Below are 25,494 nucleotides of genomic sequence, written 5' to 3'. Positions count from 1 at the left end.
GAAAAAACAAAAAGGAGAACAGCTTCTAGGGCAGTTAACATGTAGCTATTTTTCTTCTACTCTTTTCAAAGCACAGTACTGTTGTAAAGCATTTGGTGTATTATAGATAAGAAATCTAATCAGAAATAATTCTTCTTACCTTAAAAGGCGCTGCTGAATTTCTTCCCAGGAATCCTTGCGGTTCTCATCGACATACATTCGAAACAGGATCCTCAAACAACAGGCCAGGCTGCTGGTTTCTTGCTTTAGAAGATTGGGTTTAGACTTGCCCTTAAAACCTAGGGATCAGATAGTCATGTAAACTGTGCACGCTCCCAGGGTAATGCTAAGAAATCATGTGGGAACCTAATGTAGTTACTTTAGGAAATATCCAAACATCTCACATTAAAAAAAAAATAAAATTATTATTTATTTGGCTGCACAGGATCTTAGTTGCAGCATGTGGGATCTAGTTCCCGGACCAGGGATGGAACCCAGGCCCCCTGCACTGGGAACATGGAGTCTTAGCCCCTGGACCACCAGGGAAGTCTCCATCTCACATTCTTAACAGGGCTCAATTGTGATATTGAACAAAGGCAGCCCTGATGTCACACCCTCTGTATAGGACATACTTTGCTCCTCAACATCCTGAACTGTTCTCCATTCAGACTCTGCTCACTGGTGGGTGAAGCCATTCATTTCATCTTCTCAAAATCTTCTTTAAAATTCTAGCATGTTTCTGAGTTGCTAGATTTTTTTCCTCACAAAGCACATATAAGAACACATTTTCTTAAAGTAATGCCAATCAGCCACTGGGATGTGTAAAATACTCTAATAAGCAAAATCTTATTATTGGCAAAGATGTAAAACACCTAGATACATTAAAGCTAAAGAGAAAAACGACATCTTAAAATTATGGGCGAAAACAGGCATCTGGGGAGAAAATTAACAGTAACAATACAAAAATTACATATAAAGTACCACTTTCATACAAAGTTCACAAAATGAGACTCCTACTGTCTTCACCCCTACACAAACATACGTGTGTGTATACACACATACACCACTCACGTCCAGGACTTATATATTTACATATGGAGGTGGGAGAGAAAAACCCCTAAAATGTACCAATTTGTCTATTTCTCTAGACTTCCAGTTTTTACACCATCATATTTAACTCTACAGTTATAATCTAATAATGTAAAATTTCCTGACTTGCTAGGCTAAACTCTAAACCAATTTGTTTTTCCATCAATACTGAGAACCTCCTGTGTGCCAGGCAACATTCCTGGTGATGGGATGAAATTTCCCTTCTTTCTCCCTCAAGTGTGAAAACACCTGTTAAGTCATTCCAGCTGTGTGTACCAGACCAGTGACTTTCCAAAGATGGTTTAGGATGGTGACCAGGGCGACCACCTGTCCTATCTGTGTAGTCTGCCTTACCTGCTCGCCACAGGACAGTCCGTTGCTCGTAATTGGAGTTGAAGGCCTTTGAGAATGAATGGGACTCCTGCAAGCAGTCCAGGAGCTTGAAGAGGTGCTGGGAAGACATGTACTTGTACATGCCCTGGTCCTCCGTCTCGATGTGGATATCTGCGTCGAGCGTGTCTTGCTAGAGAGGGGAGGATAACAGAGCTGAGTAAAGAAGACAGAACGGCTTTGGACATGCTGGTATCAGAGCTCTCCAGAAGGCCTCCTCTCTGTAAGGCACTTCCTTCCTCAGCAGCCTCAGCGGTCGTCCGCTCAGACTCTGCTCACTGGCTGGTGAAAGCAAGCGCTAGCCCCTGGAGGACGGCAGGCCCTGGAGGCCAGCTGCAGTCGCTTCAGTGCCGCCCTCACCGCATGAACACGAGTGTGCGTTTCTCCAATTATCTCATTACACGATCGCACTGGCCTTCTCTTATTTTATAAAGAAAGTGGAAAATGAGAAAATCAAACTGTAGTACCTGTGACAGGAGGTTTGAGTCTCAAAACATACTGAAAGAAATTTTGAGGCAAAGCTCACATGGCCATCTCATCTCAAGTTTCATCACGTGATCAATGAACTTTAGTAGGTTTGACAATTGTGTTTTTAAATGTGAAGGGAAAAACCATAAAAATAGGTATGAGATGCTAGAAATTTTTCTTGAACATGTTGCCTGAAATGTGGGACATAATTAGGGATTTTGTTTTTGTTGAGACCTCGAGGAAAATGGACCACATCCCTCCCTATAAACCAGAGGTTACAAAAGGGCAGAGTTCGCAATACTCCTGAAATAAAGCTACAAATTCAGTGTAATCTCTATCAAAATTCCAGCTGACACCTTTGCAGGAATTGACAAGCTGATCCTAAAATTCATAGGTAAATGTTGTAAGTGACACAGAAGAACCAGAACAGTCTTGGGAAAAAAAAAGAGGCACAAAGCTAGAAGACGCATACTTCCCTATTTAAAAAAAACTAATCAAGACAGTGTGAAACTAGCATAAAGACAGACATACAGATCCATGGAATATACTGAGAATCCAGGAATAAAACCTCATACTTATGATCAAGAGATTTCCAGCATGTATGTCAAAATAATTCAACGGGGAAAAAAATAGTCTTTATAGTGAATGGTACTGGGATGAATGAATATTTACATGCAAAAGAATGAAAGCAGACTCCCTATCTCCCATCGTATACAAAAGTAAACTAAAAAAGTGGGTCAAAGATCTAAATATAAGAGTTAAAACTGCAAAATTCTTAAAAGAAAATGTAGGCCTAAATCTCTGTGACCTTGAATTAGGCAATGCTTTTAGAAATAACATTAAAAGTACAAGTAACTGGAGAAAAACAGTAACTTGGACTTTTATCAAAACTAAAAACTTTTGTTCTTCAAAGGATACCACCAAGACATTGAAAAGATAATGCACAGAACGGTACAGATCGTGTATCTAACTGCTAAGAGACTAGTATCTAGAAAATACGAAAACTCTTGCAATGATAAAAAGATAAACAATTCAACAAAAAGGACCTGAATAGGTGTTTCTCCAAAGATAAGAATAAATCCACAATGAGCTACTACTTCGCACCCACGAGGATGGCTATAATAATTTTTTTATAATAATTTAAATAAAACCAGCAACACAATGATAACCACTGGTGAGGAGGTGAAGACACTGGAACCGTCACACACTGTTGGTGGGAATGGAGAACAGTCTAGCTGTTTTGGAAAACAGCCTGGCAATTCCTCAAAAAGGCAAACACAAAGCTACCATATGACCCAGCAATTCTACTCCTAGGTTTATACTCAAAGAGATTTAAACATGTATGCGCACATTAAAATTTGTAGAAAAATGTTCACAGCAGGATTATTCGTTAAGAGCCAGACTGGACAACAACTCCCATGTCCACCCGCTGATGAACAGATAAACAAACGTGGTACGGGCATGCACTAGAATGTCACTCAGCCACAGACAAGAACGATGGAGTCAGGACACATGCCCCAACACAGTGAGCCTGGGAAGCACCATGCTAAGTGAAAGAAGCCAGACACAAAGGCTCACAAATCATATGACTGATATAAGGTGTGACATCTGGGTTAGACAAACCCAGAGACAGAAAGTAGATCAGTGGTTGCCGAGGGCTGGGGCAAGAAGGGAATGGGGAGTGATGCTGATGGTCAGGGTCATTTTGCAGTGATTAAAATGTTCTAGAATTAGTGGGGAGGTTTGCATAGCTTTCTGAATATACTCTTTCGGGTCGCAAAGAGTCGGACATGACTGAGCGACTTCACTTTGCATAGCTTTGTGAATATACTAAAACCACTGAGCTGTATACTTAAATAACATAAACAAAAACCAAAAAAGGACAGCCTTTGTGCTGAATCTATCCCACAGGTATAATTATAGTATTTAATAAGCAAGAGATTTCCATTTTTCAGGGGGGTGTCTGCTGCACAGCTTTGGAGATCTTAGTTCCCTCACCAGGGACTGAACCTGCATCCTCAGTGTGAAAGCGCCAAGTCCTAGCCACTGGACCGCCAGGAACATCCCCCAAAATCTTGATTTCCGACTCCTCCTGAAAAACTGGAGGACTGTCACAGCTTCACCCACCTGACAGCAACTGGCCCCGAGAGCTGGGACGTGGCGGGCTCGAGCTCAGCGGTCTCCCACTGCTCCCTCGAGCCCGCTGCCCCTTCTCACAGCGCCTCCCAGGCCACGAAGCACTTAGGTCTGCAACCTGTGCTGGAAGGTGACTGTCCCACTTTCGGACACTGAGTTCTGTTTCCAAGCATACTGTATACATAAAAGGCTGCATACACAAAACAAAAAGGTGTACTTTCTGAAGGAAAAATTGGGACCTTTAGCCACATAACTTTTCCTTCTCAGTTACTTACGGGTTAACTGTGTATCAATCAATGATAAGGAACAGGCCCTATGATTAATAACACATTTTTTTTGAAGCACCAGGGCAAGGGGTGGAATCTCAGCAGCAGAGTGCTGGTAAACTGGCTCTCTGGGAAAGGCTGATTTTCAGTGCTTGGTGATTTCTGTGGGGTAAACTCTCCCATTACAGCCAGTATTCAGTGACCAGCACCCTTGTCGCTGAACACAGGGCTGGGGGATGAGCGTGAGGGGCTCTCGCGGCCAAGCCAAGGTGGCCGCAGCGCGTCTCCGCACCCGGGCAACCCCCCACCGACAGGGCTGCTGTCTCCAGGCCCGCCCTCACCTGGGCGGCCACCATGTGCTCTGCGTCTTCCTTCTTGCTCGTCGCAGGGTAGAACACGATGTTGTCAATGGTCTGTATCAATTCCAACTGGACCACACACTTGATGAGGAGGCTGGCAAACAGTTTCTGATCTATATTAGATGATAAAGATTAACCCTAATAATGATTCAGCCAGTACTGAGTTCACTGAGCTCTTACTGTGTCCCAGCACAGATCTTGATGCTGCGGCATAACAATGAATAAGCTGGACAGAAATCCCTGCCCCCCCATGGCAGAGATGGGACAGCAAACAAGCTATTTAAGTATAAGATACAGTATGTCACACAATGAGGACATAAGGTGGGGATTGGGAGGTGGAAGGGGTGCTGTCAAGGTTGGGTTGCGAGCTGGTCAGAAAAGGTTCTCTATGAAAATGTGCTTTCTGAGCAAACACCTGAAGAGGTGAACGGGGTCAGTGACGCAGGTCCCATGTTCTCCAGCATGTTTCTCTGCTGCCCAAAGGGTCACTTCTACAGACCGGTTCTGGACTGTGCTCTGTCCACAAGAGGCTACAGGTTCCTGTCGTAGCTGGCCTTGCCAAAGGGCTGAATCTCAGCCGTGAGGGTTGGGGGAAGGGGTGCAGCTCGTATGAATTCTTAGCTCCTGGATCACTGGATGGAGCAGCCACTGCCCACATTTTCTGCTTCTGTATCCCTCAGAATCTTGTCCTGCCTCCTTCAGTGGCTAACTCTCTTTGATCAGCAAATAATTCTTTGTGAAGAATTTTCCCTGCTTAGATTACTGGTGTGGCTTCTGCCTATGGACCAGACTCTGACTAACGTCTCATCTTCTTAATCCCTGGGCTCTGGGATAGTCCATGGCTGATTTGACTCCAATTCAAGTAGAGCTTCCTTTCCAACTTATTGTTAAAGAACCAGAATGTTGAAAGTATTAGATAAACGTTAACAGGGAGTTGGGTCATCTTCAAGCTTTTGAAAATGACTATGAAATTATACATATAAAAATTCTCCACGCAGAATTAGTTTTAAGTTAAAAAATATACAGTGGAATTGCAACAGATGTACACTTAACTTATACTTGTTCAATGATACCACCACCTTGGGCCAAAAATAAAAAGAAAGAAAGAAAACAATGCAAGTGTGTAAAGGATTGTGCCTGCTGCCCTGCACCGAGCTCATCCCTGAAAAAGAGGCTGAGACGGAAAACGGGGAAACAAAGTTCTGTTCCCTGCAGAAATGGCAGGGCCTTAAGTCCCAGGCATCTCTCAGAATGTAAGCACCTTGCTGCACCCAGTGGTCCCACTGAAAGGAATGTCCACTTGCTGCTTTATCTGGGGCTGATGAGGACTCAGCTCACCCTTTGCCTGGACCCTGGAGACACCCTGGCTGTACCACTGACAGGGAGGAGCGGCCTGCCATCTCCAAGGTGGCGCCTCTCGACTGAATTCCGAGGGTGGCTATTTTCTAGCCTTCAAAAGATTATGGTGAACAGATAGGGCTTTTTCTAATGTGCTGCCTCAGAAGTTCATGCCAGTGTGGACACCTACGGACTGGTGCGTTAAGAAGAGGGTGAAACCACTACGAAGAAAAATAATGTCAACCACAACTTTAAAAAAAGACCAGACTAACACCAGAAATGGTTCAATTTCTCAGTCAAAAGTGTCTGAATCCTGACTCTACCACATATTAGCAAGTCATGTCATCTAAGACCTAGTTCATTCAAATGTAAAATGGTAACCCCTCAAAGGGCGAGGATAAGAATCACGTGAGACTATACATACATGGGACACACCATGCCTGGCTCACAGCAACTGGAAAACCAATTTTTTAAATGACAGGAAAACACACCATAAGCAACATTAACGGATAAATCAGTAAAAGTAATTTGAAACTCATATCCAGCAAAGGGATCTCTAACACACAAAGCCCCCTCACACCAATAAAAAGACCAACAATCAGTACAAAATGAGCAAAGATTATGAACAGATAGCTCATAGAAAAGAAAATAGAAATGGTTCTTAAACATAGGAAAAACTGCTCAGTTTCACTCATAATTAAAAAACTGCATACTAAGACTACTCAAAAGATACCAAGTATAACCTAGGTGTTTTCAAAGGTCACGTTAACAGGTGTAACCTTAATAGGCAGCAACCTGGAATTATCCATCAAAATAGCAAAGGCACTTCTCTTTTAACCTAACAATTCTGTTTCTGGGGATTTACTGTACAGATAAACTCACAAATAACCCATGTATTATGCGATTCAATGCAGTGTTGTTTATAACAGAAAAAGACTAGGAATAACATAAATATCCACTGGTAGGAACCCAATTAAGCAAATAATAGCACAGCTACAGTGTTGGGCAACATACAATAGTATCAAAGAGTGTGAGAGCACTTCAGGTACGGATTCTGAATGATCTCTAAGTTACATTAAGAGACTAAAGAACAATGAACAGTGCTCTATAACGTGTATAAAAATGAGTGGAAGAGAATTCATATATAAATATAAATACGCAGTATATGCTTGTGTAGATGGATATGCATTTGCTTCCTTATGAGTCTCTAGAAAGGACTATAAGCAACAGGTGACACTGGCTGCCACAGAGGAGGGGAGCTGCAGACTGAGGCCCAGGGGTGGAAGGAGGGCTCACTGCCTCTTCACCTCTCTGCACCTGCCGAATATTTGAATCATGTACATGTGTTACCTACTTAAAATAACAAACAAAAACAAAAACAGTAAGAAAAGGGGTCTTACTTGCATACGGTCTGGCTTTCCAGCCATCATCGGTCGGGTTAGAGAGTTGGCTCTGACCCCTCTCGGAGGCATTTTTATCAACGCTGCTTAAAGACTGGCGGTCCAGATCCACATCCTGGAAGTTAACCAGAGAGAAACACAACGCTTACTCCTCCGTTCACAAGTCAGGACCTGGGCAGAGATGTGCCTGGTTTTAACACTGCTGGCCCAACTTGAATGTGTAAGTGTCTTGCTGAGCTTGAAGTACAATGTAGCACTTAGAGGCTGCATGGGAGAGATTATGAATTTCAACAATTTCTTTCTCCCATTAAAATTTTACATTTTCTGATTCCAACTTAGGTGGCATCTCTCTACATACTATGATTTCATGATGAGTGTGACAATGTTTAATGAGATCAAATTCAAAAATAAATGAATATGGTAGGAGCTTTTTTTAAAGTTGACAGCAGAAAGTTAAACAGAAAATGTTTACATACTGTGCTTTATTTTTAAATGGCTATATCCCAAAAGCCTTTCAAAATCTAATGCCTTTAATAGTTATTTGGAAATAGATGCTAGTAAGACTAAAGGTTTACCCTGTAAACCACAGTATTTTAAAGGGATACTTGAATTAAAACTTCTTTATGGAGTCTTACACAAAAAATAAAAACTATATTTCATTGGTGAAGAGAAAAGCATTCTTTCTAAGATTTCCTTTTTTGGATGTGGACCATTTTTGAGTCTCTTATTAAATTTGGTGTAATACTGCTTTCCGCTCTGGTTCTTTTTTTGGCCATGAGGCGTGTGAGATCTTAGTTTTCTGGCCAGGGACTGAACCTACAGCCCTGGCATTGGAAGACAAAGTCTTAAACCACTGGACAAAAAGGGAAGTCCCAGGAAAGCAATCTTTATGTAAGAGGGCAATAAATAATAATTATACCAAAGCAATATTTACAACAGTGAAAGGCCAGAACTGACATGACAGTCCAACAAGAGAAAATCCATTAACTAAATTATAATAATGTGCAGCACAGAAAAGGCTGTTCTCAAAGACTATCAAAGAATACAGAAAAATGCCTACAATGGTATTAAGTAATACATTATGTATAAAGTGAGCCCAGATTGCAAATGTAGGTTGTATGTGCTCAGTCACAGAAACAAAAGCTAGAAGTGTTCTGTAGCTTTTATTGAGTGAAGTGACTTATTTTCTTAATACTTCTTTGTACTTTCAAAAGAATACGTTAATGAATATATATAGTGTTTAGCTCTTATAGGGCTTCCCTGGTAGCTCAGATGGTAAAGAATCGGCCTGCAATGCAGAAGACCCAAGTCTGATCCCTGAGTCGGGAAGATTTCCTGGAGAAGGAAATGGCAACCCACTCCAGTATTCTTGCCTGGAAAATTCCACGGACAGAGAAGCCTGGCAGGCTACAGTTCATGAGATTGCAAAGAGTTGGACATGACTGAGGACTAACACTTTCACTTTCAGCTCTTATAACCTTCTTTACCCGCTTCCCGTCAGAAAAGCCTAAACTTCTTAGGCTGGTTAACTTTTTACTATGATATGTGATCAGAGAAAAGACAACTGAAAAAAAAAAATCCTACCAAATGTTTTTCTGCTGGATCATCCTCCATTCCTACAGGTCTCCATGTCAGCAGACTTCAGGGAATGCAAGAAAAGGAAAATAATCAATGTGATGGGCAGCCTGGAGCTTTAAAACAACTACTGAACACAGAAATAAACAGCAGTAATCACATTAACACTTACACGTGGGGGATGGTTGTTTTGAAGATATCCAACATACAATTGCACGTTTCGTCCCAGACATCAGGACTGAATTTTTCTCCATTGGATATTACTAAGTTTTCTAAGCAATTTGTACCTGATCGAGCCAACTGCTCGTTATCTGCAAAATAAAACATCTATCGTTAAACTTCAAATGCTGTTCTGATTCCAGCCTGATCACTGATGCTGCATATTGTGATGTGGGGAGACAATGCAACTGGTAGGCTAGTAGGCTTCTAATTAATGAAGCACTGCTAGGGATGGTATTAAAGTTTTTAGTGTTTAAGTAGGCTATAAAGAGGTAAAATTATTTTTTATACTTTATTGTTAGGAATGGAAGAATGTCAACATTTTGGTACTTAATTAATTGGCTCCTTGAAGGAGAAATGCTGACTTGGAGGAGAAATTGTTTCTATGTTCTAATTAAAAAATATTCATTTTCACCAATTATAAATGCACTCTTCTGCCTTCACATTTCTATATGTTGAAAAAATTAATCTCTCACTAAAGACTATGTCAAGAAAAATAATGCCTAGCTACACGAAGAGTACCTTGTTTTACACACCACTGCAACTGTGCAAATACATCAGAAAGAAGAACTTCATTCAAAGCTTCATAGAACTGGGTAAACACGTCACAAATAGCATAAAGCGCATGATTGCAAGTTGTTGTCATCCACTCGGATTTCTGGAAAAAAAATTAAAAGATAATGTTTAAAGGCCACTCTCCTTGTGGTGAGATGGGAGTTCTCACATATCACCGGCAAAATATTCTGAAACGAAATTTGGCAATAGGGGTCAACTGTCCCCTATTGTGTCCACATCCACTCATGCAGTAACACTACTTCCAGGAATGAACCCTGAAGAAATAAAGCTCTGTGGCTGAAGGTTTATGAATAAAGATGTTTACCACATGGGTATTTACCTACTGTAAACACAGACATAAACTAATGCTCGGTACTGTGGCAATTAAGTTGGGACCATCCATATGACAGAATTTAAACAGTCATTCAAAGTGATACTTCTGGGAACTCCCTGAAGGTCCAATGGTTACAATTCTGCACTTTCACTGCTGGGGCCCAGGTTCAATCCCTGGTCAGGGAACCAAGATCCTGCAAGCTGTGTGGCACAGACAAAACCAAAAACAACCCCCCCCCAAAAATGATACATCCATAAATTTTAGTTATGTTAATATACCTTACACAAAAATGTAAATATTAAAAATGATGTTGGATAGACAGGTTTTTCCAAAGATACACATGGCCAACAGTTACATGACAAGGCGCTCAAAACCACTCATCATCAGAGAAATGCAAATCAAAGTCACAACGAGATAACACCTCGGGCCTGTCAGAATGGCCGTCATCAAAAAGACAAGAGATAACATGCTTGAGAGGATGTGAAGAAAAGGGAACCCTTGGGCGCTGTTGATGGAAATATACATTATGCAGCCGCTATAGAAAACAGTATGGAGGTTCCTCAAAAAATTAAAAATAGAACTACCATATGATTCGACAAATTCTACTTTGGGGTATATACCTAAAGGAAATGAAAACATGATGCTGAAGAACATATGCTGAACATATGCAACCCCTCGTTCTCCCAACTATTCAGAAGCTGATATGAACCAAACAGTAAGAGGACCTCAAGGTGCCTGCTGCACCGGCAGCTTCGGTGCTCAAGGGCCGAGTGGGCACACAGTGGAGGTTTATTTCCCCTCACGCGTCCCCAGGTGGGAAGTTCCACAGCACTTGATGACTGGGAGAAGAGGGCCAGGAAGGGTGATTTCCTTTTCAAAACACGCCCGAAACGGCTCGCTGTGTAAGACTTCTGTGGGCGGCGGATGCTGACGACGCAACCCTGGGCATAGACGAGGGCCAGAGCGGCTCTTCTCCCATCTCCCTGGGGCAGCGCTTTCGTCATCACCCACCTCTGACTGTTGCTCGGGGAGTTTCATGTTGTCAAAAATCCTGAACACGATTCTGAACAGGTCCTGCCACCAGTGCTTTTCAAAGGTGTGGCCATAGCTCTTCATGATCTCGAACATGACTGTGAGCCCTCTGGGGGAGACAAAGCCGGGCACGGAGGAGGGGGTGAGTGGGGGAAGAGGGCAGGGGCCGGGGGAGGCGGGGACTGAGACCCAGGCAGGGAGCAGGGAAGGGGCACCTGGGAGGGAAACCGGGATGCTGTTACCTGGTCCGGACATCTAGCTTGCATCTGTTAATGATGCAGGAGAGCTCAAAGAGGATGGGGAACCAGCCTCGGACCCAGACTCTGTCACCAGGAGCCACGTTCATGTCATCGCTTGTGTATTCCTGCAGCACCTACAATGAGACCGTCCCTCAGAGGCGGATCCAGCAGGTGAAAGGAAGGAGTTGAAACAGAACTACAAGAAGATGAAAGCTCCTCATTTCCTCTCCTAAAAACCGCAGTTCAGCAAGGGTCTGTTGGGGAATCCTGCAGAGATGGAGACCAGTCTTTCCCAAAGGCATATGTGCAGCTTCTCCCAATGATCCCATGGACCTTTGTGGGTTTTAGAGTGAGTTGAGTGAGGCAGACCACAAGAATCCTGGCGGCAGGAGGTGTTACATTAAGAAAAGTGATAAAGGTCAAATGGTGATAGCAAAATATCCAGGATGATTCAGTATCTCAGACCATTCCCAAATGTTACTACCAAAGGGCAAGGGGGCGGCAGAGGATGAGATGATTAGATAGCATCACGGAGTCAATGGACATGAATTTGAGCAAATTCTGGTCGATAGTGGTGGACAGATGAGCCTGGCGTGCTTGCAGTCACAAAGAGTCAGACACGGCTTGGCAATTGAACAACTGTAATCTATTACTTAAAATAGGAGTGGCAGCAGCTACTACTGGCTAAGCACTTGCTATGGGCCGGGAGCTGTCAAGGTGTTTTAAATGAATGAACAATTCTCACAATTCCCTGAAGCAGGCAGAAATAATGGTCCCGCTTTGTAGATGAGTTGACTGAGGCATCAAGACCCAAAGTCACATGTGTCTTGACACAGTGGCCGTCTTGACACAGTCCAGATGTGGAGCCCTACTTCCTGCCCTGTCTCTGGGATCCTCAGCCCTTTGATCCTTAACCACTCTTGAAGAAGTGCGCTCTGCTGCAATAGAGTTTATCAACTCTGGCTATTTAACATTAGGCGATTTCTCCCTGTGCTTCAGTTACTGCCCTTGTATAATGGGAATATAATTACCCCTCCTATAGGCCTGATGTGGGGGTTAAAGGAATCTACACACAGAACACGCCTAGAATGCTGCCCGACTTGTACCGAGCGCTCAGTCAACAGTGGCTCTCATCACCACCTCATCCCACTGAGCTGCTGCCGGGACGCGCGGCATCGCCTCGGGGGCGTGCGCTTCTGTAAGGAGCGCTCAGAGCCCCGCGCAGGCCGTCGGCTTAGTCGCGCTGCTTTCACCCAACTGCGGTGTTTCGAGGCTGTTGGCTGAAGCACTTTAGGAAAGTGAGATGTGACAGAAAAGCCCCCAGCATTTGTGGGAGAAAACAAAAGGTGATCTCTCAACGTGATTTCTTGGCTATATCACAGTGGCATAATGGAATTTCCTAAAAGAGAGGTTTGGTTTCTCTCAAATACAATGTCTAGCTTCTTCAGCTTTGCCAAAATTCACAGCTAAACTATTACCTTCTACAAAAACAATCTGTAGGATACTATATAAAAGTTCAGCCTAAATAGAATACCTTCATACATACAAAATGACCAGAAAGGTAAAACCCCTGCAATGGCAGTATGTGGAAATAAACATCTAGCTTAGGGCAAGCACGCATTTGTAAGAGAGCAGCTGGAAAAGCTCTTTCCCAGGAGAGCAAGAGTTTCTGCCCACGCCTTTCCCCGCCACGGCTCAAACGCGCAAGAAGAGGAACACTGTACCCGCGGCCTCTCGGAGACGTATTTCCCACAGAAGCGGATGAGCCGGATGGCTTCCATGCTCGTGTCAGGGAAAGCAGCATTGCAGGCAAACTCTGATAAGCACTTCACAGCATCTTGAAAGGAATCAATGGCTGCAGGGAAATGGTGCTGGAAAATGGTTGCTGGGGAAACAAAGGCACATTTTTTAATAAGACCAGGATTTAGAAACGAGGATTAAACACACACACACACACACACACACACACACACACACACAGACACAGACACACAGGAGATGATGACTTCAGTGAAAATCTACGGAAAGCATGTCAGTGGTCTCTGGAAGACAGAATTTCTGATGAAATTATTCAGGAACGAATGCATTGAGTACAACTAGGGCTAAACTGCACTGCTTCCTGAGCTCAAGCAATGAGGTAAAGGCCCAAATATTCATTCATTTAATGGACGTTTACTGAGTGCCAACCACATGCAATGTGTGTAAAGCAACTATACTGCAATAAAAATTAATTAATAAAATATAAAATTATGGATAAGTTGGGGGGAAAAAACCCCACAAAGTGTGGTTGTGGGCCCCAGGGACAGAGATAAGCAATCGAATTTCCCGCCTTTGCTCCAATGGGTAAGATGGACAACAATCACCTAAATCAGTAGATACGTAAAATAATCCCAGGTTGGGTGGGTGCTGGGTGAGGGGACAGAAGACAGGAAAGGCTGGTGGTGGGGGAAGGACTCTGGGAAGAGCTCCTTTCTGAGATGCGGCCCTAAAGAAGTGAGAGAGGACTGTCAAGAGGAGACCAAGCTTCACTAGGATGACAAGCTGTCCGTTTTAGGATGGAGTCAGCAGAACTGGGAGAGATATATAAACGTGGATGCATGTGGGGTTGGCCCAGAGGGGCTGCCTGACGGAAGCTGAACACTGAGGGAAGTGCTGGCCCCAGTTCTGTGACCCTGAGCACATCCCTTCATTCCCTGGCTGCTTCCGCCCTAAGATCACACCTAGTGCTGCCTTGCTGGGACCTTGTGAGGACAAAGGGAGACAGGGAAGGTCAGTGAGCCAAAGCTGAAAGGCAGTTTAGAAATCGAAGGTTTTCAAAATCTTACAAGTACCACCTAAGAATATGAGTGACAAGAATTTAAAAAAATTTAAAAGACCTCAAAAAAAAATCAAAGCTGACCCAATGTCTTACAATGTCCACAAACAGCAAGACCGGCAAACAGGCAGGCCCAGGGACTGAGGTCAGGGCAGGTGCAGGGGCATGGCACCAGTTCCGGGCTGGGCTGCAGGCGGCAGTCCTCCTCCTCCCCCTCCTGGCTGAGTGGCCTCAGACAAGCTCTTATCTCACTTTCCTGTGTCTGTTTCCTCTCCAATAAAACAGGGGGAAATACTGGTATCCACATCAGTGGGTTCAAACAACCCCAGACCAAAACTATCCTGGAAAAAAAATCTCTGAAAGTTCTAAAACGCAAAACTTGAATTTGCTGCATGCCGGCAACTAGGTACACAGCCTTATATTGTATCATGTATTATGAGCAACCTACGTATGATTAAAGGAAACAGGAGGATGTGCAATGGTTTGATGCTATTTCATCTTAGGGACTTGAACATCCATGGATTTGGTACCTGAGGAGGGTCTTGGAACCAGTTTCTGACAGATATGAAGGGATGACTATGCAGTCAGTCCTTGTAACTCATGGTACTCGTGTTCTACAAAGGTGCTGTGAGCAATGCTTTAGCAAACACTGAACCATCGCTCCTTGGGGGAATGGAGTTAGGTTCCTGTGAGCTATGCTCACAATCCTTTCATCAACCTATCAACACACAAACTTGCTTTGTGTGTATTCCTGTCTAAAGACAACTCACTTAGACTATGTCATTGGCTCACTGACAGTGAATTGCAGCCAACAGCAAGGCAGCTCGTGCCTGAGTGAAGCTAAGACATGTGTTTTCTCTGTGAAGTACCACAGACGTCCTGCCCTGAGGACACTGGCCAGCACAACAGCACTGTGCCAGGGACTCACCTAAAAGGTGGGCTCACAAACTAAGACAAGGAGGCCAAAAACACGGGGGGTTTTTTAACCACAGAAAGGATACTTGTTTTTTATTTGGCTGTGCCACTCAGCACGCAGGATCTTAGTTTCCTGACCAGGGTCCAAACCCACGGGCCCTACACTGGTAGTGCAGACTCTTAACCACTGGACCGCCAGGGAAGTCCCCGCTTGTTTATTTACAGTAAAAAAGCTGAAATGTGAAGGCCTTGTTCAGTCTCAGCTGGGAACAGGCACGCTGGGCAACAAGCATTTTGCTGCTCTGTGTGTGTTCATGTCAGCAAGTGACCAGCAAAAGGCCAGGAATTTTGGTTCTGGGGTTACATATAAATTTTAGTGAGTAGGTGAACTCACAAAAGTAGAGTCTGTGAATAATGAGGGTCGACTGTGCTTCCTTTCATGGTTAAGCACATGTTAAGAGCCCAGCATACCACGTGACACATGAGTACATCACAGTGTAGGTGAAACAAGGAAGCCCCTTTTGGGAGTAAACTAGACGGGAAATAAGTGGTCACCCTCCTAGACTTGCATGTGGGGCATCAGTCAGGAGGGAACGGAGACACTCACTGACGATGTGGCCCGTGGTCTGGAAGGCCAGCTCCACGATGTTCCCGTCGTGATCCGAGGCCGCCTGGTGGAAGACGGCAAAGATGTTCTTCCAGCCTGAGCGGATGTTGGCCGCCTGGGAGTTCACCATCTGGGCGATGCAGCGGATCACCATGTCCCGGATGGTTGGAGACCTGAGGAAGGAACAGGCAGCATGTCATCTGTACTTTGGACAGTGGGAAGATAAATGAATATGGCGCAATCCTTAAAAGCAGTACTTTAAAAAAAATTTTTTTTTTTAAAGCATATAGTAGTCCAGATTCATTAAAAAGAAAAAAATTAGAGACAAAAAGAAAATAATAATAGGATAGTGAATGGGGCAGTTAGTTGCCTAGTCAGCAGTCATCCTCCCATCTCCTTAATAACAGAAATCTGATTTCACCTGGGCAGCCACATGCTTGATCTCAGGCAACCAGCATAAATAGTGTAAGCAAGGTGACAATCTTGTTTCATGTGCCAGATCCTCAATTTCCCAGTCTCCCTTGCAGCTAGGGGAGCCACGTGATCTGTTCTGACCAATTAGACGTAAGAGAAAAATCTATGTTCATGGAGAGGAGGGGTTTCTGGGAAGGTCCTGCTTTTGTCTTAAAAGGAATACACTTGTGAGGCACTGCCCTTTTTCCTCTTGTTCCCATTCTGATGGTGGGCTCTGTCCCTTTAAATTACTCCCACTGTGAACACAGCATGATGTCTGGAGCTGAAGTCTCTATCCAGAAATCATGGAACAATAAGCTCAAAGCAAGAAAAGCACCCTGTTTGAGGTCAAACAAGGGACAGAAAGAACCTGGTTCCTTGGCCGCAATGTGGGCTACGGGACCAGTGCTGGGACTGTCTGCCTCTGACTTGTTAAGCAAACAGTCCACAGCCTTGTGGTCAATTTTTCTGACCCCAAACATTTAGAGTAACATACTCCTAATTCTTCCAACCATTCCTAAAAGTGCATATCCTCTCAGATTTTTGGGCAGAGATATTTGTATATGGTAAATATATATACTTGGATGGGAATATACATACGTAACTTAAGACGAATATTTAAAATTATTACAAAACAAAACCTGAAGACAGAAGAAATGGTCCATTTCCTGAAGCAGCTGCAAGGTTCAACATGGTGTTCCCTAGATACTTACAATAGATAAGAATGTATGTCTTTAAACACACCTCAGCTGACTGCCCCCATATAGGAGTGCTTCCCTTACCTTGACACTGTTTTTCAGAGTGGTTGTCACCACTGACTAAACATTTTGTGTTTATTTTATCTATCTCATTAGAATAGAAACAGGAATTAAACATTTTTTTATTATGGAAAATTTTGACTAAACATTTTGTGTTTATCTATCTCATTAGAATATAAACAGGAATTAAACATTTTTTTATTATGGAAAATTTCATTTACATAAAAGAGGAGATGGGGTAATAAACACCCATCACTTAGCTGCAATGATCACCAAATCAGGGCCAAACAAAGCAGGAACTTTTGCCTGTTTTCTGTATTGTTGTATGGTTGGCAGCAAGAATAGTATGTAGTGGATGGCAGGCCTCAAAAAATACAGGCCGAGTGAGTGAATGAACAGAGTGACTACTTCAGAGGGACAGCTGTCCTGACCTCTCTTATCACCTCCCTGGGGCATAAATGCTGGGTCAGACAATTTCTCACCCTGTTCAAGGATACTTTGGCAGTGGCCCTTTCTCTGAATTTCCCTGGCACCAGCCCAGGTAAGGATGCATGACATATTTCTACTAGCTGCAGTGGTGTGATCTGCCCTCTGTAGAAGGTGAGGAAGAGATCTCAGTGGGATTTACTTAGAGACAATATGTGTGAAGTTCATTTTATCTGCTTCCATCAACGAGAGAGGAAAAAAGACCAACTGTGTGGTTATTTCAGTGCAAAATGCAAGTGAGCTCCACAAGGACAGAACTTCACCTGTCTACTACCTGGTACAAGATACTCAGACAGTTTGTTAGGAGACCTTTTTAGACCCCAGCAGGGGTCTAAGCATCTTCCAGAATAATGCACATACCTGTTTTTCTTCATAATATGCTCAAAAGGCCTCAGAAAATCTTTCTGGAAACGAAAGTTGGCTAATTCTCCCTTCTCAAGGAACTTCATGGAGAGTTGCCTTAATGAGTCAACAGCAAAGATAGCCACATCCTCATTGGGATTACAGCCAACCTAAGCAGGAACAGGAGGAGAGGTGAAACAGGCTCAGTGGAACAACTGTGGATGTGGGGTTCTGAACCTCAAACATGGCAGCCCACCTCCAAAATAAATGCTCTGGGAAAATAGACCTCAGGAGGAAGAAAAAGGTCTTTCTTGGCTATTACCTGTACAATTTAAAGTTTCACAACAAAATACATTAAACATGCTTTTAAAATAGGCTCACTTTGTGTTTCTGTGTCACATTTTGATAATTCATACACTATTTCAGATCTTTTCATCATTATTACATTTGTTATGATGATCTGTGATCAGTGATCTTTGATGTTACTATTTGCAAAAAGATTACAACTTGCTGAAGGCTCAGGTGATGGTTTACATTTTTTTAGCAATAAACTATTTTAAAATTAAGCTATGTACATTTTTTTTTTTATTATTATATAGTTAATAGACTACAGTATAGAGTAAGCATAACTTGTTTGAAAGTGTTATTCGCTCAGTCATGTCTGACTCTTTGCAAGCCCATGGACTGTAGCTCGCCAGGTTCCCGTCCATAGAATTCTCCAGGTGAGAATACTGGAGTGGGTAGCCATTCCTTTCTCCAGGGGATCTTCTCAACCCAGGGACTGAACCCAGGTCTCCTTCACTGCAGGAAGATTTTTTACCATCTGAGCCACCAACCAAGAAGTTCACCTGACTCACTTCACTGTGATATTCACTTTACTGCCTTGGTCTGGAATTGAACCTGCAGCATCTCTGAGGTTAGCCTGTATATCGAATGGATTAAAAAAATAGTTAGCTTTGATGAGGGTCTGGCTGAGGGTTGCTGATGGTCAAAGGTGCTGTTAACTGTAATATGTTACAGCGTTCATGTAATGTTCATGTAATATTTTAAAATGTTCATGTAATGTTGATGTAATTAGAGACTAGTAACAGCATTATTATTCCCTAGCTAAAAATCCCTGGTAGCTTCAGGAATACACTCTACGGTTACTGTGCAGCTCTGCGCACCCCTGGCCACACTTGTGCCCTAGTCTGCAAGAGAAACATGTGACTGTCCCAGTGACTGCGGGAATCCCGAGAGCTCTACTCCACCACCCGCCTGTTCAAACCCACAGGCTTCTCATGTGCTCCGGCTCCCATGGGGAACGGAACATCCTGTGGTGGTGGAAAGAGTGAAGAGCCCCGGACTGAGCAACTGAGCATGCCACAACCTTGCACTTCACAGCACTGATGAGCTGGAACGGGCACATGTAATGAGGCTGACAACCAGGAAATGTCTAACTACCACCTGCCAGCCTAGGTCTCAAGCGTGTCACAGGCTTGGACAAGAATACAAGGTGCACTCATGCTCATGATTCACATTTTCTCTCTCAAACAAGTTCCTATCAATGATGTCCACTAGGAGTTTATTTACCCAGAATGGTGGGAAAGATGGGCGCTGAGTGGTTTGATTCCTTTAGGTGACAATGTTACCCTTCACTCAACAGACATTTACTCCGGGTCATCTACAGGCTCTGGTGGCTCCCTCCTCACTGAGGGTTCGGAAAGGTCCCTTCCAGAAAGGCTGGACACACTGCAATGCCTGAGTCTTTACCATCAACTGTTTTATCATGAGGCCTTCCCAGGTGGCTCAGTGGTAAAGAATCCGTCTGCTGATGCAGGAAATGCAAGCTCAACCCCTGGGTCGGGAAGACCCGCTGGAGAGGGAAATGGCAAACCACTGCAGTATTCTTGCCTGGGAAATCCCAGACTGGAGGAGCCTGGCAGGCTATAGTCCATGGGGTTGCAAAAGAACTGGATATGACTTCGTGGCTAAACAATTTTATCACAGAATGCAAGTGAGCTCCATGAGGGCAGGGACCTCATCTGTCTACTACTTGGAACAAGGCACTCAGCTAGTTTGGTAAACAGATGGTGTGCTCAGAGTTACCTCATTTAGAGCTGATAAGGAAGCAAAGTAACAAAGAACTCTAATTAGCTGATGGGCCAAGTTAGAAACAAGGCTGCATGTGACAGTGTCTCCTTCCCCAAATGGGGTCCCACGGCTGCCCGGGACAGCCAGCACTATTCCCAGTCTGCATTCAGAGACGTCACACTGAGAGCTGTCCATTGACCACTGTGCGGTATTTACTGAAATCAGCAAATGCTACAAATGATTCACCATTGCTCAACTGTTTGTTCTAAATCCCAACGGCAGATTACTTCTTATGATTTTCTTCTATTCAATGTAGAGAGAACAGTTCTCTTTTGGATAAGCTGTCTTTTATTAACAGTATTTCTAAGCATCTGTGTTACAATTCTTTATCTCCAGGCCTGAGAAAATTGTTTTGAAATCATGAAATGAGTTTTGGTAGGAAACAGTATTATTAAGCTGTTGGTTTTCCCTTAAAAAGCAAATGACATTACAGATACATACATTTATGTATGTAATATATATTTTGATTTCATTTGTTCAGTACACACATGCAGGTGTCTGTATGTATACAATGAAACCTCTCATGGAGAGCAATCTGGCTCTCTCTCTGTAGTTTTCAGTTTAGAACAGAGAAGTCTCTGGCTTGTTTCTGATTTAAATAAATGTTAGTTTCCTCAAAAAGATTTCTGATGAGGGGTGGTGACAGAAGCCAGAATACAAGAAGCAGTGACATTTATAATGCAACTAGAAAGAACGTAACTTAATCTTTGGTCATTCAGAAGGTGCTTCAGGATTTCACAATGCTTTCAAGCACCAATATGTTTGTCCAGTGATTGTAATGATTTTTATGGTGTGAGCCTACATCCTGAATATGGGATATTTAAGTATTTTATACACAAATGGATTTTTAACTCATTCTCCATAAGTTCTATCAATATGTAAGTATGCTATCAGTTGTTCTTGACTCCACAGGGAAAGTGAATTTTGGCACCTAAACACTCAATCGCTTGTGTTTTGAATTTAGTCGCCTGCCGTTTCTTTGGACATCAATAGAGAGGTTGTTGAATCTGAAGAGTTACCTTATTGAAGTGATCTCCAATCACGTGCCATATTCGGGACCACTGCAGTCGGATCCGATTCATGTTGTAGTAAGAGATCTCCACGATCTTCTGCAAGCTGAACATGCGGGGATGGTGGGGGGAAGCCAGCTCGTCCATGGACACGGCACACAGCCAGCGGACAAAGTCAACTATAGGCCAGACCCAACAACACATGCGAGGCCGCGTTAGTAATGGTCAGACAGTTATAACAGGAGGCTCTGCAGATGTCACAGGTGAGTCAAATACTTACCTATTGCATTTCCATCCAGCCTGGTAGAGCCAGTAAAAATTCTAGGAAGAAAATTCCAGATATAATAAAATAAAAATTAGATTTGGAAGATGAAGGTTCAATTTCGAACACTCAGAAAAGGCAAAAAGGACCCTTCAGGTTTGGCACTTCCACTAAAATAAATTATGAGGCATCAGAGGTACAGAGCTGGTCAACGAGGTGCATTGAGAGCAGAAATGCTTATACTGGTAGGAAGAGAAAAGCAACATCAAAAGGCCGGGGGAAAGTCAAAATATCATAGTGTGGAATACGGCATTCCACGGTAGTGGGAATGCAGACTGAGGATCTTTTAAAAGCTGTTCCTCCATAAGAGTAACCAAAAAAACTGACAAAAATTTAAAAGATTTTTCAGATCTGAACTCTGGAAATTACCAAAGGCTTGGGACAATGTTTACTCAAGAAAAATGGCTGAATCTTCAGACAGCATATAGTTAGACCATGTTTATTTTAATCCATCCTGCCAATCTCTCTTTAGATTCAGAGCCAAATAGTCTGAAAGTATGAAAAAAGTACGAAAAAAGTACCACATGCAAACAGTGAACAAAAAGAAAACAAGAGTAGCCGTACTGATATCAGACAATACAGACTTAAAACTGGAATCATTACTAGAAACAAAGAATATTTTACAATAATAAATGATTTAATATGTGAAGAAAATCTAATAATTGTAAATATACATGTATTTAACAACAGAGGGGCTTGCTGGTGGCTCAGTGGTAAAGAATCCTCCTGCAGTGCAAGAGACTTGGTTTGATCCCTGGTCTGGAAAGATCTCCTGGAGAAGGAAGTGGCAACCCACTCCAGTATTCTTGTCAGGAGAATGCTATGGAGAGAGGATGCTACAGTCCATGGGGTCTTGAAGAGTTGGACAGGACTTAGCAATGAACAAAAGAGCCCCAAAATCATGGGGGAAAAATATATACTTGAAAGGGGAAAATAAAACAACTCAAACAATGTCCAGATTCAGCAGATCTACACAGGCAGGAAGTGTACTAGTGGTTACAGGAACTGGGGAGTGACTTCTAAAAAATGTGGGGCTTCTTTATGGGGTGATGAAAAAGCTCTGAAATTAGATGGCTGCACAACTCTGCATATACTAAAAACCACTGACTGTATGTACATTTTAGAAGAGTCTTAGGATGTATGAATTACGTCTCAATTTAAGAAATGTAACAGCACACAGGTGCTAGACAAGCTTCTATTGTCCACTATCCGGCTAAGGCAGAGAAACAGGGGAGAAATGTGCAGTTAATAGTGGAACAAACATTTTGTTCTATTAGTCCAAACCTAAGAGGAAAAAGTGGGGAAAACTCAACAACAGTGCGTCACAGACAGTATTTCTATTGGAGAGAAGGAGAAAAGCAACAGGAGCAAGATGATCAAAACATGCTAACAAAGAGTTTAAAATACTAAGAAAATTGTTCTGACAGCAATATAAATGATGTCATAAATTCTATACTGCTATTATCTGAAATTATTTATATTTAATGTATATGATCATTCAATGGCAATTTTCAGGAGTTTGTTGACTTTTAAGAAAATTCCTATTTTAAGCCCTAGTATGGAAACGGCAACCCACTCTACTGTTCTTGCTTGGAAAATCCCATGGACGGGGAGCCTGGTGGGCTACAGGCCAGGTAGTTCCAAGAGAGCCGGACATGACTTAGCAAGTAAACAACAACATAATGAATATCTTTAAATGAGAATATCTGTATTTCTCCTGGATGCTTAGGTCAAGTTTTAAGTAAACAGAAACAACTGAAAGGTTGTGAAGAAAAAGAAATGGAAACGCCAACTTGGCCAACTCTCACTTATGGGTAGGCTTTAAATCCAACACTCTTTTTGAAATTTTTAAAAAAGTAACCTCCAAACTAAGGAAATATAAAACATTAGCACAAACAAAAACTCTTGTTTTTGACATAATTTGGTCACAAAGTTAAAGCTTTAATTTTATTTATTGGCATTGCTGCATGGCTTGTGGGATTTTAGTTCCCCAAGTGGGGACTGAACCCAGACCCCAGGCAGGGAGGGCGTAGGGTCCTAACCACTGGATTGCCAAGGAATTCCCCAAAATATAGTTTTTAAAAAGGTTATGACAGCTCAAGATCAAACTCCAAATGAGTGTGAAGGTAATTAGCAGCTGTGGGCCACGTGTGCTGCTTTTACTCTTTCTGAGTTTGAGTGGTCTGGGGTGCCAACACAACAGTCAAACAAATTAGGGGTCCTTCACACCCAGCAACCATACGAAAGGCGCCAAGGCACTGGGTGGTCCAGCTTCACTGGAGAACAAACTCATTACCTGTCTACAGCCACCACCACGCTCTGAGAGCTGGTCTCGCCGACCGATTCCTGGAAGCTGGCCATCTGTCTCTTGTCCACTCCGCCGCTCACCAAATTACCTGAAACACAGCGCACGAAAGCAACAGTGCTTCTGAAACAGTCAAGTGAAGAGAACCAAGTATCCTGTGATATCAACGTGCACAGGCAAGAGACTGTGAGGTTGGTTAGCAAGTAAAAAAAAAAAACAACCCTCCAATGATGGCAGAATAAAATTAACTGAGGTTTTGGCATTTTGCATTTAGAATACGTTCTTATAAAAATTCTCTCTCCTCCTTCACCATCCATCTCCCTGTCCTAACAGTCTTCTGTATTTTTTATAGCATTAAAAGTCTATGTTTAGGAAAACAGATTCAAGTTGATTGATACTAACTCAGAGCTCCTAGAACATGTAATGGTTTAAAACTGCTGAAGATCTGAGGCGTTCTCCAGGATTTCACTTCAGTCATCCTGACGTACACCCCGAGAAGCAGGTGCTGTTACCCTTCCCCCTTGTACAGAGTCTATACTTTTAACTGAACTACTCCAACCAGTGTTACATGGGACCTAGGAGTCTGCCCTCTGCATCAGATGGCCTGGGTTTGAAACCCACCTCTGCTACTTCCTCCAAACAGCACCTTGTTCGTAACACTTCACCCCTCGTGCCTCAGTCTTCTCATTTACAAAATGGGGATAATAGCCTCAATCTCACTGAGTTGTTACAAAGATTAAATGAATTAAAATATACAAACTGAGAACTCAGAATGTGGCCTGGCATGTCTGCCCTTTTTTTTTACTGTTATTGTTATATCACTGACAAGAGAGTCTCTCAGTTCAATGTATCACCAGAAATAATCCTACTTTCACAAGAATACCTATTAATATAAGCCTCCCAAATGAACAGGGAAGAGAGGTTGAATCTACTTGAAATCTAAAGATATGCTCACCCACTCCTGGAACACCAGATGGCTTCCCACCCCCCAACGTGCTTATATGCACAGAAAGAAAAGTAATGCACCCTACTGATGTCGATAAAATTAGCATTTACTCGACAGTTTAATCACAGCTGAGAGAGCTGAGGCAGCACTTCCACCCGTTAACAGACACCCTGGCAGCTGGCACGTAAGAACAGGTGATCTACGGCCCTGATGGACAAGGGCTTCGTGCCGTTAACTGGTGAAGCTGTGGCGGCCGGCTGGGGGGCCTGGTGCCTTACCGAGGCCAAGGCCCATGAACTCCTCTCCCGCCAGCGTGTGGCCCTTCAAGCTCCCTTCTCTCTCACGCCCGGAGCCGGACAGGTAGCGGGTCTTCACACCGGTGCCTATCAGCTGAGCCAGCTCCAGCTGGCTGATGCACTTCAAGATCTGAGGAAAGAGGGCGTGAAGAGATGGTTCCTGCCTCACTGGCCGAAAAGGGCAGTGCCCTCTTGACTCAGTCATTACAGAGTTCTCTGAAACACGAGAGGGGGTCCTTTCAGGAGAGGATGACATCTGAGAGACTCAGGCTGGCTTCCCTACTTCTGGCTAGGCAACCCCCGAGTGTGGGTCTGGCAGACAGACCTCACTACTTTATTTTTTAAACTAATAAAAAGGGAAAGAGAAAATGAGCAAAAGAAAAATTGGTACAACATAGAGTCAGGCGAGGTGGATGTTCGTTTATGCAAATTTAAATAAGCACTCCATAAAGACAAAGCATCTGATCAGAGTGGGGGATTCATCACCCTGCCCTTCGCCCTCCCCCCTCAGCCACCCCGGCCGCCCTCCCACTCCTCCCCTCAGAGCGACAGCCCACGACAGGATCGGCTGTTCCCCATGCCTGAACGTGTTACGTTCGCTCCTTCCCATGGCTCACCCCTGAGACCCCAGCTCAGACCTGTGTCCCCAGAGACCTCCCTCACCACCTGAGATCACACACCCTCCCCCATCACCATCCCCTGGCCATGCAGTTTTGTTTTTTTTTTT

The 25,494-nt window shown here is 43.4% G+C and overlaps 1 protein-coding gene across 3 annotated transcripts in view; it reads right to left on the bottom strand.

Moving 5' to 3' along the window:
- The window catches only part of ARFGEF2 (ADP ribosylation factor guanine nucleotide exchange factor 2), an 81,367-nt gene that overhangs the window by 6,634 nt on the left and 49,239 nt on the right, over positions 1-25,494 (bottom strand). For all 3 annotated transcript variants that reach the window (XM_061127443.1, XM_061127444.1, XM_061127445.1), the window contains 16 exons: positions 24,750-24,897; positions 23,517-23,616; positions 21,179-21,219; positions 20,908-21,077; positions 17,774-17,925; positions 15,717-15,889; positions 13,104-13,264; positions 11,383-11,513; positions 11,120-11,249; positions 9,742-9,877; positions 9,173-9,311; positions 9,010-9,064; positions 7,426-7,540; positions 4,670-4,800; positions 1,423-1,591; positions 140-278 (listed from right to left, as the gene is read on the bottom strand). In XM_061127443.1, coding sequence (XP_060983426.1) covers positions 140-278; positions 1,423-1,591; positions 4,670-4,800; positions 7,426-7,540; positions 9,010-9,064; positions 9,173-9,311; positions 9,742-9,877; positions 11,120-11,249; positions 11,383-11,513; positions 13,104-13,264; positions 15,717-15,889; positions 17,774-17,925; positions 20,908-21,077; positions 21,179-21,219; positions 23,517-23,616; positions 24,750-24,897 — 2,090 coding nt within the window. The remainder of the gene's footprint in view (positions 1-139; positions 279-1,422; positions 1,592-4,669; positions 4,801-7,425; positions 7,541-9,009; positions 9,065-9,172; positions 9,312-9,741; positions 9,878-11,119; positions 11,250-11,382; positions 11,514-13,103; positions 13,265-15,716; positions 15,890-17,773; positions 17,926-20,907; positions 21,078-21,178; positions 21,220-23,516; positions 23,617-24,749; positions 24,898-25,494) is intronic.

The sequence above is a fragment of the Dama dama genome, chromosome 23 (genome assembly GCF_033118175.1).
Source record: "Dama dama isolate Ldn47 chromosome 23, ASM3311817v1, whole genome shotgun sequence".
Lineage (NCBI taxonomy): Eukaryota > Metazoa > Chordata > Mammalia > Artiodactyla > Cervidae > Dama > Dama dama.
This window is presented reverse-complemented; position numbering and strand designations above follow the sequence as displayed.